We start from the raw sequence: 13,654 nt of genomic DNA, 5'->3' as shown, positions 1-13,654 counted from the left end.
CTGGCTCTTTAGCTATAGTACTTTCAACGCCACGAATATTCTTAAAATTTTGCAATACAACCATTGAACGGTTTCACGAAACAAAACTTGCAAGTAAGTTCATAATATTAGTTTCTCTTTGATACTTGCAATCAAAAATGACTTTACTAGTTTATTTCAGTTGTAAAGTGACTCGACACACCTCAAACAAGTTGAAAATTTTCTACAAACTTACCACTATTTGTGTCACTATCTACAATTCCTGATTGCAAATATTATTTATGTAAACATAAATAAAATTCTATAAAGTATGGTTAGTATGCATAACCCCTAGGTAAACATAATTACACCTGGTCTCCCTCCTCCACTGCTCGGTATTTAAATGGTGAAAGGAAAAAATAAAGTTAATGTTGAAACCAGTACTTCTTATACAAGAGAGACAACAGGTGCAAGATATTTCGTATTTTGTTGTCGTAGTCTCGTGCCACGTCTCAAGATCTACTCATATGTCGTCTAGGGTTTGTTTCCGTGAACGGCCGACTGTTGTGTGACGGCAAATGCTGCGGCTGCAAGGCATTGTGGGGCAGAATTTTCTCCTCTCCTTTCGGTAAGGGAGGTCCAGTGGTTCCTAAGCTAAAGGAGGTTATAAAGGAAGTTTGAAACCTCCTTTCCTTTCATTTGGAGAATTGGAACGGCACTTAACATGGCTGCTACTGACGTACTTCCGGGTCATTTCACTTGGTTAGGAAGGTTCCTAAGCTAAATGGACTATTGGAACGCAACCCAAGTCCGAGTCACCAGTCGGAGTCGAGTCCAAGTCCGAGTCACCCAAGGAGTGTCCGAGTCGAGTCCGAGTCTGAGTCATCGTTACCTGTGTTCGAGTCCGAGTCCAAGTCATCCAAGAAGAGTCCAAGTCTGAGTCACAAGTCTTTATGTATTAATCTTAGTGGATATATTTGTTGAAATGTAGCTGTAGCTCCTCTACATTGCTTTTATCCTGTCATTTTATACTTAGTGTCTAACTGCTGTGAAGCGAGTTTGGCTACAATTCTTGTAATAGGTGCTATACAAATATAAAGGTTATTACTAATATTAATATTATTATTATAATTATTATTATTATTGTAAATGACCTTTGATATGTCTAACTATATTTAAAATGTGTTACCTTTTAGAGAAGTGATTATATTTGTATGCCAATATTTTCCTATGGTAAAGCTTTCGATTTGCACTTTTATTTTCATAGTAATAAGATCGGGACTCTTATTTTGAAGGAACTTTTACCGGAAGTCAATGGACAACAGAGCAGTGTAAACACACATGTATAATGACAGATAGATGACAATACATTAACATATACTAAATAGTTACATTGGGTTTTTAGCACCTGGCTGATAAGGGCACAAGCTCTTACGTTGGTAATGATTGTATACAAGCAAGGGTATGCAATAAACAGATACCATCAGTTGGAGAGTCTGACCATCATTCAGCCGGGGATGCCACAATTACTATAGTGAATGTTTACATTATATCAATAGAGATTAAGCCCCAGAAAGCACATGGCTACTTACCATGCAAAATGACGACATTCTGCAGGTTAAGTAGCCATGTGCTTTCGTGTTATCGGCTGAATCTTTATTTATTGATTAGATCACGTTACTCTGATGATAGTATTCAAGACAGCCTATATGTCTGAACTCGATCCTTAGAGTAATGTGTTACGGAGCCTTCTCTTCAATATTGTTTCCACGTAACGAGCATTTTGCGCTGCTCTTTCCCAATGTCTAAGCAGAATCTGTGAAAGAATACAGCACGATACGGGGTGTGTCTCTGGACATCTCTAGACTGGAATAGCAGGGGTGCGCCAGTTCGTGAACTCGCCTCGCAGGTGCACATGCCAGGACAGAGTACATCTGACTCGAGAGAAAACTTGCTCGAATCCGAGTCCAAGTCGGAGCATCAATGTACAAGTCGAGTCCGAGTCATCGTGGGTGAAAAATTCACGAGTCAGTCATCGTGCGCGATAATTCACGAGTCCGAGTCAGTCATCGTGCGCGAAAATTCACGAGTCCGAGTTCGAGTCCGCGTCAATCAGTGCGCGAGTCCGAGTCGAGTCTAAAGTCCCGAAAATCGGCACTCGAGTACTCCATCTCTGTTTTACCCTTTGCATTCTAATAATGTTGTTTCGTGCAGTTTATGTAAACAGTGAATATTTGTATTTAATTGTTAAGAAACAGGCAGTGGCGACTCGTCATTAGGAGCAGGTGGGGCACAGGTGATTCATCTGTACATTGCTGTTTTAGTCTGTGTTCTTCCAATTAGTGTCCACAGTGTGCCTATTGAGCCGTGTTGAGCGATGTGGGGCAAGCCCCTCTCTCTGCTATCTAAATGAATGGGTGCTGTAAAAACTACACTGCGCATGCTCAGAGTATTTTTCTATTCAATGTGTGCGGCAAAAAAATAATCACCAGTGGGGCATAGTGCTGGCATACCTACCAAACGTCATCTCATAATTCAGAGAGCTGATTGGCTGTAAGTACGTGTGCCGCGAAAAGTGTAGTTTTCACCCTGTAGTGAAGAGGAGACGAGAGAGAGCGTATAGCGATTACAATCAGTACAACGGAAAGAAAGTGAATGAAGTTGACCATCTACTTCAGCTTTGGTAAGTTCATTTTATGTCATATCTTTTGTTGATCTTCTGTGTTTTGCCTATAGGCTATTGCTCTGCTGGATCAACTGATATTGTGACCTCGGTGGTGAGTATCTGTGTTTTCCTTTTCTCTCTATCGGAACCATGGATAGCCTACAGCTATTTGTTTACGTGTTTAAAAAAGCACCAGAAGCTTATATATACACATCTAAGTTGTTCGTGCCCCACCACTTTTGTACATATAAAAACACCTCTGAAGGTGCCACCTGCTTAGGGAAACTAACATCCGTACTCACTCACACACGGTTGGCCATGCCATCTGTAGCAATTTGGGGTTAAGTATCTTGGCGGAGGACATATCGATGTGTTGACTGCAGCGGCGGGGTAATGAACTAATGTCCTTCTGAGTCACAGTTGCCCCAACATCTTGCTGAAAGTCACTTCTCAGACATTTCTGTAACTGTTCAGCATACTTCGGTGGGGTGAAAGCTTCCTTCAATCCAGGCCTGCAGTTGTCCTTAGACATTAAAGGAAATGACCTCTAATGTCACTTGAGGTCCCTTTCCTGAAGTACAATTTCCACCATATAATGTGTGCTGTAGAGGGTTTTATTGCTGTCGACCATGTGGTTTTGATTATCCGGGGACAAAAAAGATCATGTCTCTTCACTGATGTACACAATGGGTTTGCATCTCACCGTAGGGTTATAGGCTTTAACTAAACACAAACAAATTACTTACCCTAACCTAATTTCTTGATTGCTGAAAAAGATAAAATGATCAAAACTCGCCCCGTGTTCTTCATGGTTCATCATATGCGTGGAGCCTCTGAGCTGGGCTGTTGGTTGGGGACGATCTGAGTCTGGAAGACAGGCTGCAGAAATAAGCCCAGGGTGCCCGTCACACACACTATCACAAAGATCCACAGGAACATACGATCCACCACCATAGCCACATACTTCCAGTCATCTATCACCTGCAAATATACAGAAATGTAATGAAAATCAGGCAGCGTGCAGGCTTTGGTCACAATAAAGTTCACATAGACATTTAAAATAATAAACCAGCAGTAATACAGAGTGGAGATTTGACCAAATAATCGTGATTGAATGTTTCATAGCTGGACGCTGCAAGGAATGCCTATTAATGTGAATGAATGAGTGAGAGAGAATCTGTTTCTGAATCAAAGTTCTTTCAACCAAACAATCTGTAAAACCCTTATTACATATCTTATACTGTACATCTTGTCACTTTGCTGGATTATTATCTGCAAGGAACACCTTCAATTGGACTGAAATGGAAAAAATAGTCTTCAGTAATAGTATAACGTTTTCAAATGCATTATATCCATTCATAAAAATAATAATATTGCTTAGTATAGGTTAGCTTGGTCTTAGGATGCTGAATGCGAAAAATATTTTAATTATATTTTTGAAAAGACATTTTCCTTATTGCTTGCCAACACTAAAAAAAGCTATTGACCTATTCATCCCATTTTTGCTGCTGTCCTTGGTAGTTTTAAAATCAAGTAATTTCTCATTCCTGGTTCCCTCCTTCTTTTATTGATTTTTCAGAGGAAGGGCTTGATGACCAAAAGTCTGCCTTTAATTTGCTAGGTCACATCCAGTACTTAACGTTATTAGTTATTACCGGTGTCACAGAATGTACACAGTGTTATACCAACACCTTTGATCCAGTTTATTGGGAACAAGAGTGTATTGACGATGGTGTCAGATTGCAGCAATTATCCATTACAGCATTTAGATTTTTGACTGAGGCTGAAATAGTGACAGAACATAGCTTCATAGCGGGATATGTTTTTAAAGAACTAGGGATGTAATAGCTTGACATTTGTGCGCAATATTCTTAAAAAACCTAATATTTAAAATGTTCATCTTGCTAAAGTTGTACATTTGATATATTAGATTATTAAGTGGCACAAACATTACAAAAAAACTTCATACCAGCATTGTATACATGCAATGAAAAGTTGAAATGTGTATACATACACTCTGATCATCATCATCTCCCATCATGTGCTCAGCCACAAAGCGCACCCCGTTCACCGCCTCCTGGACATTAGCAGCCCATTCTGAGTTGCTTCTCGGCAGGGAGTCCTGGGTAGAAGTGAAACTACTGGGAAGGTAATCATTTGGTCGCGTGTCCCCCTTCCTGTTGGAGTGGCTGTAGCCCAGCGGAGGAACTACAGTTTTGTGTCCTGGTGTAGAGAAGACAGAGTCAGAATTCGACATCGTGATACCTGTTTTGGCTGGGACTGGGTAACCCATACCCAAAATGGATGTCCTTCCCCGTAGACACCGCTGCTGGCGAAGTCTCTGGCGTGCAGAGTTATTTTGAGGGCGTCTCATGAAGAGTAAGGCAGGCAGTTTGACGAGGAATATCAGCTTGACCCAGGAAGGCATGGTGTGGGTGCTTGGGGAGCGATGGTGGACGTTGAGCACGCACACACTGGTGATGATGGAGAAAGTCACGAGCACCATGGTGAACATCAGGTACTTTCCGATCAGGGGCACATCCAATGAGGTGGGAGGAACTATCTTTGAGATCAAAAGCAAGAACACAGTGAGAGCCAAGAGCACGGAGATGCAGAGGGTCATCTTCTCCCCGCAGTCTGAGGGTAAGTAGAAGACCAGAATGGCCAGAGAGGTGATCAAAATGCAAGGAATTATGAGGTTTATGGTGTAGAAAAGGGGCTTCCTCTTAATAATGAAGTCATATGTGAGGTCCACATATGTGGGATCCAGAGGGTTGACAGTCCGTCTGCCCGGCAGCGCCAGGATATCCCACTCCCCACTGGGCGTAAAATCATCCATACTAGCCACCTCAGACTTCAGGATCAGGTCGATCTCGGTGTGATCATACGTCCAAGAGCGGAACTTGAGGGTGCAGTTCTGCAGGTCGAAGGGAAAATGCTTGACCTCGATCTTACAGGCACTTTTGTAGATGGCCGGGGGGAGCCAGTTGATGCTGCCATTGAAGAGTACAATGGCATTCGTGAAAACTGTTACCTCATAGGTACCATCAGCGCTATGAGAGGAAGAAGAAAGAGGAAAAACTTATAAGAGCTTTTTAATCAATCTGCAAGGCCTGTGTAATCAACCCTGCAATCACAGCGAAGTGCAGATAAGAGGAGAGCTACTCATACTGAACAGTTTTATTGCTTATTTCCTACAGCCAAGGACAGGAAAATCAATATCAAAACCAAAATCCACAGAGGAAAGACTAAAACTTTCAATCATATATAAACTCTGTAGATTCAGAGATTCAGTTTGGAAAGATAATAATGGTGATCAGAACCCATCTTAATTTTTAAATATCTAGCTATCAGAAAAAGTTTCCCATCTCTATCCTTAAATATAGATTTCATATTACTGTATAGAAGTGTACCATCTTTCTGTAACATAACAATATGAGATTTCAGTGGTTCTTACTTGTTGTACAGGACAATGTCTGGTAGCCAGATATGTCTGGAGGGAATGCGCAGCTTGTCGATACCTTCATACTTCGCAGGGTCCCATGATAACCTGTAATCCACCCAGTGCTGGAGAGAAAGAGAGGCCTGCCGTCAAGTCCAAATTCAGTTCAAGTATTTAAGACCAGCTCTTTTCCTAATTACATGCTTCATTATCAGTGAAATGTGTTTGGAGCACAATTATAGAAGCAGTTTGTTCCACACAGAGAGGAAAGTGGATATGGTTTAATTCAAGTTCAGGGGGAAGGACATGTATCAAGACACTGAGTGGTATTACTGAGAGTATGACTCTGAGGTTTATCACACTTACCTGAGTGAGCCAGACATTTGTGGTCATGATCTGCTCTCTCTCATTCTGGAAATTGACAAATGAGGTAGAAGTTAAGGAAAGGTTTTCATGAACAGTTACAGTTACCATTTCAAATTGAAATATAACTGCATTTTAGCTGACCCTAAACACTCATCTAAGCCATGAATTGTTCAGAATACTCTAGAAGTGATCCCAACAAGGTGTATTTTACCATAGAGGCTACTGCTGCAGCTCACAGGGCAGTGAAATTGTGGAATAGCTTATTTTAAAATATGAAAAATATGTCTAGATCAAAAATAAATACAGAAGTCTATAACCAAATATTTTAGTGAAGGAGTAATAAAAAGCCACATAGCATAACATCACATACATGTTGTATGTGATGCCGAACTTAAGTAGCACTTTACCTACAATAACCAGCAACAATAGCTCGTTTGCACAATACCTACCAGGTGTATCACCGTAAAACCATGATTATGGAGACTAAACTAGATAGAGGCGAGCAAAGAAGTCAAATAATATTTTTAAAAAGTAAGGGAAGGAGGAAGTCTCTGCTGATGTCCCCAACCTTTTTTTTGTACACAGAAAGAATTACTGTCTTGATTGCACACTGTCAGCTTCTAAACAGCTTCAAAAACAACTGAATTTAAAACCTTCACTCATCTTAGATTGCTTCCTAACATGCATGTCGGTGGCATTGCCATCACACAGCCATGACATACACATCCAATGAAGTCATACCAAATGGCAATTACTCCATGGGTACAATGCAAACTCATAAAGTGAGGCTGTGAATGATCCTTTCTGCCTTGGTCTGCAACCGGGAGGAGCCTCCACTGTAAATCAGAGGAGAGCCTCTATCACTGTGGCTAAAACAGCTTTATGGCCGCTTTTAATCCAATGTGCTGAAGTTTCAATCTGGACATGACAGAGGCAGAGATCACAGCTGACCACATCCACCCTCCACTTCATCCATCCACTCACAGCCTCTCTGCAAAGGCTGGTCTGTAATGAACTGCTCTCTCTCAAAGCTTTGTGGCATCCTCTCTTTCTTTCACTCTGTCATTCTTTTTCTGCCTCTCTCTTTGTCATCTTGTCTCCCTCACACACACAGATGCACACACATGATGGGTAGAAGTATTTGGGGCCTTACCACACTGATGAGCTGAGCCAGAGACACCTGCAGCTTCACTGGGACTCTCTCGCTCCTGTTGACCGCCGGGCGGATGAGCAGATTGTAGCGATCCTTTCCCAGCAACCAGTTCATGAGACGCTCCTCTGAGTCAGCACTGCTGGTACCTGGTGACAACATGTTTTCAAATGATTATGTTTATGCAGATGTTTACACATCCCAAACATCAGTATCAAGCCAAACCAGTTGGACCTTGGAGAAATTGGACCTAGGTATCCATGGAGAGAGACTTTTATGCTCTGAAAATGTATGGTTCGTTCTTGTTTTCAAACAGATCCACCTATAAAACTACTAAACTACAAAGTTGTTTGCAGCCACTTAATGAAACAAACCATCTGAAAATCACAATGGAATTGATTTCCCACTATGGAACAAACAAGACTACTGCTGTTAAACGTTCTAGCCATTCAGATATGAGAAAACAATTGTTTACAACGACCTAAAAAAAATTAACAATTTTAGTACTTCCCGCTTTGGCACCAAGTTATCGAATTATGATACTTAAATCAATATTATATACCTCCCTTTGTGCTCATACACAGAAACACAATAATGAATAAATCTGTTCAACAAAAAAATGTTCCTCCTCTATCTTTTGAGTGTGTCTGACTGCCTCATACAAACTGCACATAAACTCTTAAGGGAAACAGCCGCTGCCAATTAAGGAAGCCAGGGATGGCTGTGTTGTGGAAATTATACTATAATGAAGGCCCTAAAGTAATTTCCCCAAAAAGTGCAGATCTTTTTCGAAGCATTTGAATAATGTTGCTTCTTCATAAAGCCAAACCACTGGATGCATCTCTCAAGTGAGAATAGGCTAAGAGTAACCACACTTCGACTCCTTCTACCTCCTTCCCTGATAAATGAAGCCCACATCAGGGTTGAAGACAAGCCTGATTGAAACTCACGATCAGTGCTTCTCATTTGGAGCCAAATGAAAACATGTAGCAGTAGCTCTTCCATTTTCCTTGCATGCAGCAGATTATTAATGCCCCCACATGGTCTGAAGTATAGCTGAGTCGGCTTTCTTGTGGGAAGCCCTCCAATGAGGTGGGACTGATACTGATGGGCCCACTGCTACTGTTGTCAATACTCAGCAGAGTGATATTCATGGCTGCTCAACCCCAGAGAATCAGCACATATGCCTGTTTTTCAAGCTATGCGATGCTGCAGCGTACAATTAGGAACATTGTTAGACTTCCAGTGCCTCTCCTGTTGTGCAGTATCAAACTGTGTGTGCCATTATCGGCACACAGACTCCCGGGGCTTTGCAGGGCGTGGCGGCATGCTGTCAGTCTGGCCGCATGGGTCAGCACAGGCTGCCATGACTGTGCCTTTGTCAGTCACTTGGCTCAGATCCCATCCAATACAGTGGGATCTCCACAGCACTCCACAGATGGTGTGTTGTCAAAGCCCTCGGAGACCTGACAGAAACAAGCTCTGCCTTCCCCAGAGGTACAGGGCGCTATCAAACCACCCAAACTTGTGATTACCTGCTGTGGACTGCCACTGGTGTGTGTGTGTGTGTGTGTGTGTGTGTGTGTGTGTGTGTGTGTGTGTGTGTGTGTGTGTGTGTGTGTGTGTGTGTGTTTAGGTTAAATGTGTATAATGTGTAGCGCCTTATAAGTGTTCTGTTGACATTATGTTGATCGAGAGTGAGGTCAGGCGTGTTAATGGTACATTCAGCTGTTGTGAAGTTGATAAGGTCACTCTGCAGAGCACACTGAAAAACATTATTTTTCAAACGTGTATTACGTTTGAGAGCATAATGAAGTGTATGAATGAAGCAACACATTGGGCATAGGTTGAGTCAGGTAAAGTATAAATGCTAATTTCCTCCACTTTGTATTGGTGACTTATGACAATATCACATCCTCTCGTTTACAGGGAAGAAAAGTAGATGTAGTGGCATTGTTTCTTTGAAAGACAAGAGGATTCACCACTTAAACGTTAAACCAGCTGACAAAAAACTTGTCTCAGTAAGTGGGATTATCAGTATGGGTTACTCTTTTTATTGCAATTGAAAATATAAATCCTGTGAGATAAATTGTGAAGTAAATGTGTTTTTTACCAAGGAAATGTCCACTTTGGTCATGTGAAGTTGAAGAAGTCAAGAAAATAAATGTAAGCCTGTTGTGTTATGTGTTATGTGTAACGTTGCTGCCTTCTTGGCCAGGTCAGCATTGAAAATGAGATTTTATCTCAATGCTTTTAACTGGTTAAATAAAAAATAATAATGTGACATGCTTAGGAAGCTTTTACTATGTGTACAATTGTCATATATTGTTGAGGTAAAGTGGATGTGACCCTGCACTTGCTGTTGGTTTGATGAGTACAGGCCACATTTTATGGCATGACTGATAATCAAAATACCCCTAAAAAAAAATACTATCATTGCATGTGTTTTGATTAAGATAAAATACTATTTTTAAGATCTCACATTTTATTTGTAGGTTGAACAATAAAGTAAGAAATGTTTGGCCTCTGTTATCGTGTAAACTACACAACTTAGCAACTGTACTGAAAACGTAGATTAAATCCAAATAAAGAGCTGCAATTCGACTTCGGGACACTTCACGAAACACAATCACTTCTCCCAACAGAAGCACTTTCCCCAAAAAGAAATGTGGAGCTGACAAACAGATACAAGCAAAACTGTTCTAAGTAGTTTGGGTCACAGAATGTAAAGAAAGACACACTTACAGTGGATCAAAGAGAAGAAGTACGCGAAGATGGAGAGAACACGAGTCATTTTTTCGGCACCATCTGCTCCGCGGGAGCTCTCGGTGTTGAAGCCTCAAAGCTGCGGTGTTCCGCGCTCTTCCTCTCGGGCATTCCGGAATGATACACGCTCTCGATTTGGACTCTTAGCCAGGACTGTGCTGATGCACGAGAAAGAGATAATTGACCGAATAGCGATATCTGTTGCTCCGTGGTGTGGTTACTTTACAGCAATCCGTCCCATGAAATTCTTCTGAGTTCCCTCTCTCGGGTATTTACGCTCTGCCAAAGCGCACAGCCTGCCCTGGCGCGCTGCTCTCTCCAGCGATTCCTCAGGTCCTGCTCCCGGTCTGTGTTTGGCTAATGTGAGTGCACCACCTCAGGAGCTGTTTTAGATAGAAGATAATATATGCCTAAAATGCCACTGAATCTGTTATAAGCTATGTTTTGCAAATAGACAGGGAAAGTTGAGGATTTCTGTTGATATAGAATACTTTTGCTTGGATTCGGTTAAGACGTGCCTGCCTGAATGTTGGGGGAGTAATAGGCTAATATACACTCATTGCATTAAGTATGACTCATATGTATTTGTCAAAGATATTTTGCCCCCACACACCCAATAATATGAGTATGTTTGGATTCAGTATTTACCTACAGTAAAGACACACAACTCAATTAAAAACATGCAGACCTGTGTATCCTCCAATAAATTGTTAAAAATCATATCAGAGGATCTTGAGCCCAGTATAGTCACATGCCAGAGAAAGGATCCTGTTGTCACAGCATCCTCAATACAACAACCCAGACATATCTGAGCACAGATGTCGATATAGATATCTGGGCCTAATTCTCTTCCCATCAACAATTAGCTGACAATCACAATGACTTGCAATCATTTGCTGACTTCACACTGTTTTGGCGAGTGTGCTCAGGAGAAGACAATACATTATTCTCTGGGCCTGGATGTGAGATTTAGTGAGGTGAAGCCCAGTCAGACCAGGGGCAGTGCATTCCCGGCAAGGCAGATTTACAGTCGCCACGCTATACTTAAAGCCTCATTATAATGGCCAGTAAAGGAACTGTGTCCGGCGTGAAGAGAAACCCAAAGGGACTCATCTTGGGTTATAAATTCTAACTCTGAAGACTTCTATTCTGGATCATTGAGAGCAGACCAATGGGACTGATTAGGTGTTTAACATTGTTGCCTGTCAGATTGTTTGCACAGAATACAGATGTTTTCATTGATTTCAAACATTTAAAGCAATATCATATTGTTAAATCCAAGTCCTGAAAGAAACAACAATTGGATACGACTATAGTTTTTGTTCGTTTCTATTTACTACAAACTATATATTTGTTATATTACTGCAGATCATTTTGCAACATATGGGAGTTTTAAAGATGGCTAAATGTGTTTGTCCTACCTTATAGTGAGTGCTTTTCCTTGATCTCTATATGATATCGCTGCATATCCATTTGCAGAGATTTAAAACTTGTTTGAGAAAAAGGATGCATGTCTGGTTTTGTGTAGAGAATCGTGCAACTCTGCTCATACATCATTCTGAACAGTGGAGCTCAAACATCCAAGTGAAGTCAAAATAAGAAACACACATGAATGAGTTGATGGGGGGAATTTAAAGTGTTAATAAAAGTACTGTAAATCTCCTGTGTTATGGGTTTACTTCACCTCAGTAAATAACAATGTTGTTTTGTGTTTGGAGATCTTCAAAAAGTAAGACTGGCTTCACTGCACTTTATCACTTTTTTTAATCAAAAATTGAAATCAGAAAAACATATTACTATTTGTAATGCCAGACGTGGTATAAAATGCTTAAAATAAGTAAAACCTTGCACCTACCCCCTTTTTCTATCACACTCACTTTATTATGACACACCAAATCATGACAAACCACCAGCTATACTATAAAATGAACTGCAGTGTAGACATGAGTGGTGAAACATGACTGCTAAATATGAACCACGGACCAGCTCATTTTGTTAATGGACGCCTAAGTCATCCTAATATACAGTGATGACATTTTGCACAGAAGCATTCTGTGAAATACTTTCAACATTGTGACTTTGGATCAGAGCAAGAAAGTTGTTTATACTTTGGATTTAAGCCAGGGATACTTTAGCTAATACGATCCAAAAAGGGGGCTGCAGAAAGCCTGTTACAGGTCTTTGGCACATTTTGCTTGTTATTAACTTCTTGATTGACATAAAAAATATTGATGATGAGAAACTAAACTTCAGAGGTGGTTTGTAGATCTGCTCAGATTAGTTGGAGAACTATTTTAAAGGGAACCTATCATGCAAAATGCACTTTGTGATGTATTTTATACATATGTGTCCCCGGTGCGTCGGGGAACTCACGCAGCGTCAGAAAATAAAACCCTGTCTCTTTTCCTCCGTACCCACATCTTTTAAAAACGGGTGTACAACGAGCGGATACAGATTCAAAAGAGGGGTTTGAGCAGTATGAGGGATAGCTATACAATGGGTGAACTGTTTGGTATTTGGAAAAAAAAACTTCACAGACATGTTTTGTATAGGTATGGCCCTATACAATATATGTTTCAAATATAGCATGATAGGTCCACTTTAAGGCAAATTTATTTTTAAAATATTCGCATTGCCTAATCCGAAGCTGTTCTCCCTGATTACTTCTTCAAAAATGTTATACATATTCACACACATTTTATGTTAAGCCGGCACACAAACTATTTGAGGGATGTGTTGGCAGCTCTCGTTTAAAGAACATTTTAAAGGTTGAAGTACCACTTTGTTCAAGTACCATTTGGCAAAAGCTTAACCACAAAAAAAACATAACATATGGCCTTTGCAGTTAAATGTTTTAAAGGAAATATATATACAATGCTTTTGATCACATGCTAGCGGTGTGGCTGGAATGCTAGCAATGTTAGCATTGCACTGTTGGTTACACAATACCATGACCCACAACATATTCCATTACCGCAATCTCCAGCTCTACTTTGTGATTGGCCAAGTGTTAGCATGCTTACACGCTAAACCAGTGTTTCTCAAAATGGGGCGCGCTCCCCCTGGTGGGCGCAGAGGCATGACAGCGCCAGAGACCAGGAGGAAATATTATTATGACAAAAACATTTCAAAAGATAATTTTTATGACATCAGCATGACCGGCGGAAGTTACACTTAGAAACCTTAGAGACCTATGAGGGCGCTGTAGGACAGAGGTGTGTAATATACATTTGAAGGATGGAAGGTCAATAGGCGGCGTCAAGCGGGTGCTAGGGGGTGCTGCAGGTCCCCCTATAGCAGGGCTATT

At 40.9% G+C, this 13,654-nt stretch overlaps 1 protein-coding gene across 1 annotated transcript; it reads right to left on the bottom strand.

The window, feature by feature from the left end:
• Window positions 1–2,218: 2,218 nt before the first annotated feature.
• chrnb4 (cholinergic receptor, nicotinic, beta 4 (neuronal)) lies at window positions 2,219–10,630 on the bottom strand. The gene is made up of 6 exons (XM_010785861.1): window positions 10,327–10,630; window positions 7,585–7,730; window positions 6,432–6,476; window positions 6,081–6,190; window positions 4,638–5,676; window positions 2,219–3,604 (listed from the first exon to the last, which is right to left on the bottom strand). Exons 1-6 carry the CDS (start codon window positions 10,373–10,375, stop codon window positions 3,440–3,442), a joined length of 1,554 nt encoding a protein of 517 aa, XP_010784163.1. The 5' UTR covers window positions 10,376–10,630; the 3' UTR covers window positions 2,219–3,439.
• Between the last annotated feature and the right edge of the window lie 3,024 nt (window positions 10,631–13,654).

Source organism: Notothenia coriiceps, unplaced genomic scaffold (genome assembly GCF_000735185.1).
Source record: "Notothenia coriiceps isolate Sejong01 unplaced genomic scaffold, NC01 NC01_scaffold00028422, whole genome shotgun sequence".
NCBI classification, from domain to species: domain Eukaryota; kingdom Metazoa; phylum Chordata; class Actinopteri; order Perciformes; family Nototheniidae; genus Notothenia; species Notothenia coriiceps.
Note: the sequence above shows the minus strand (reverse complement) of the source record. Positions and strands in the feature narration are given on the sequence as shown.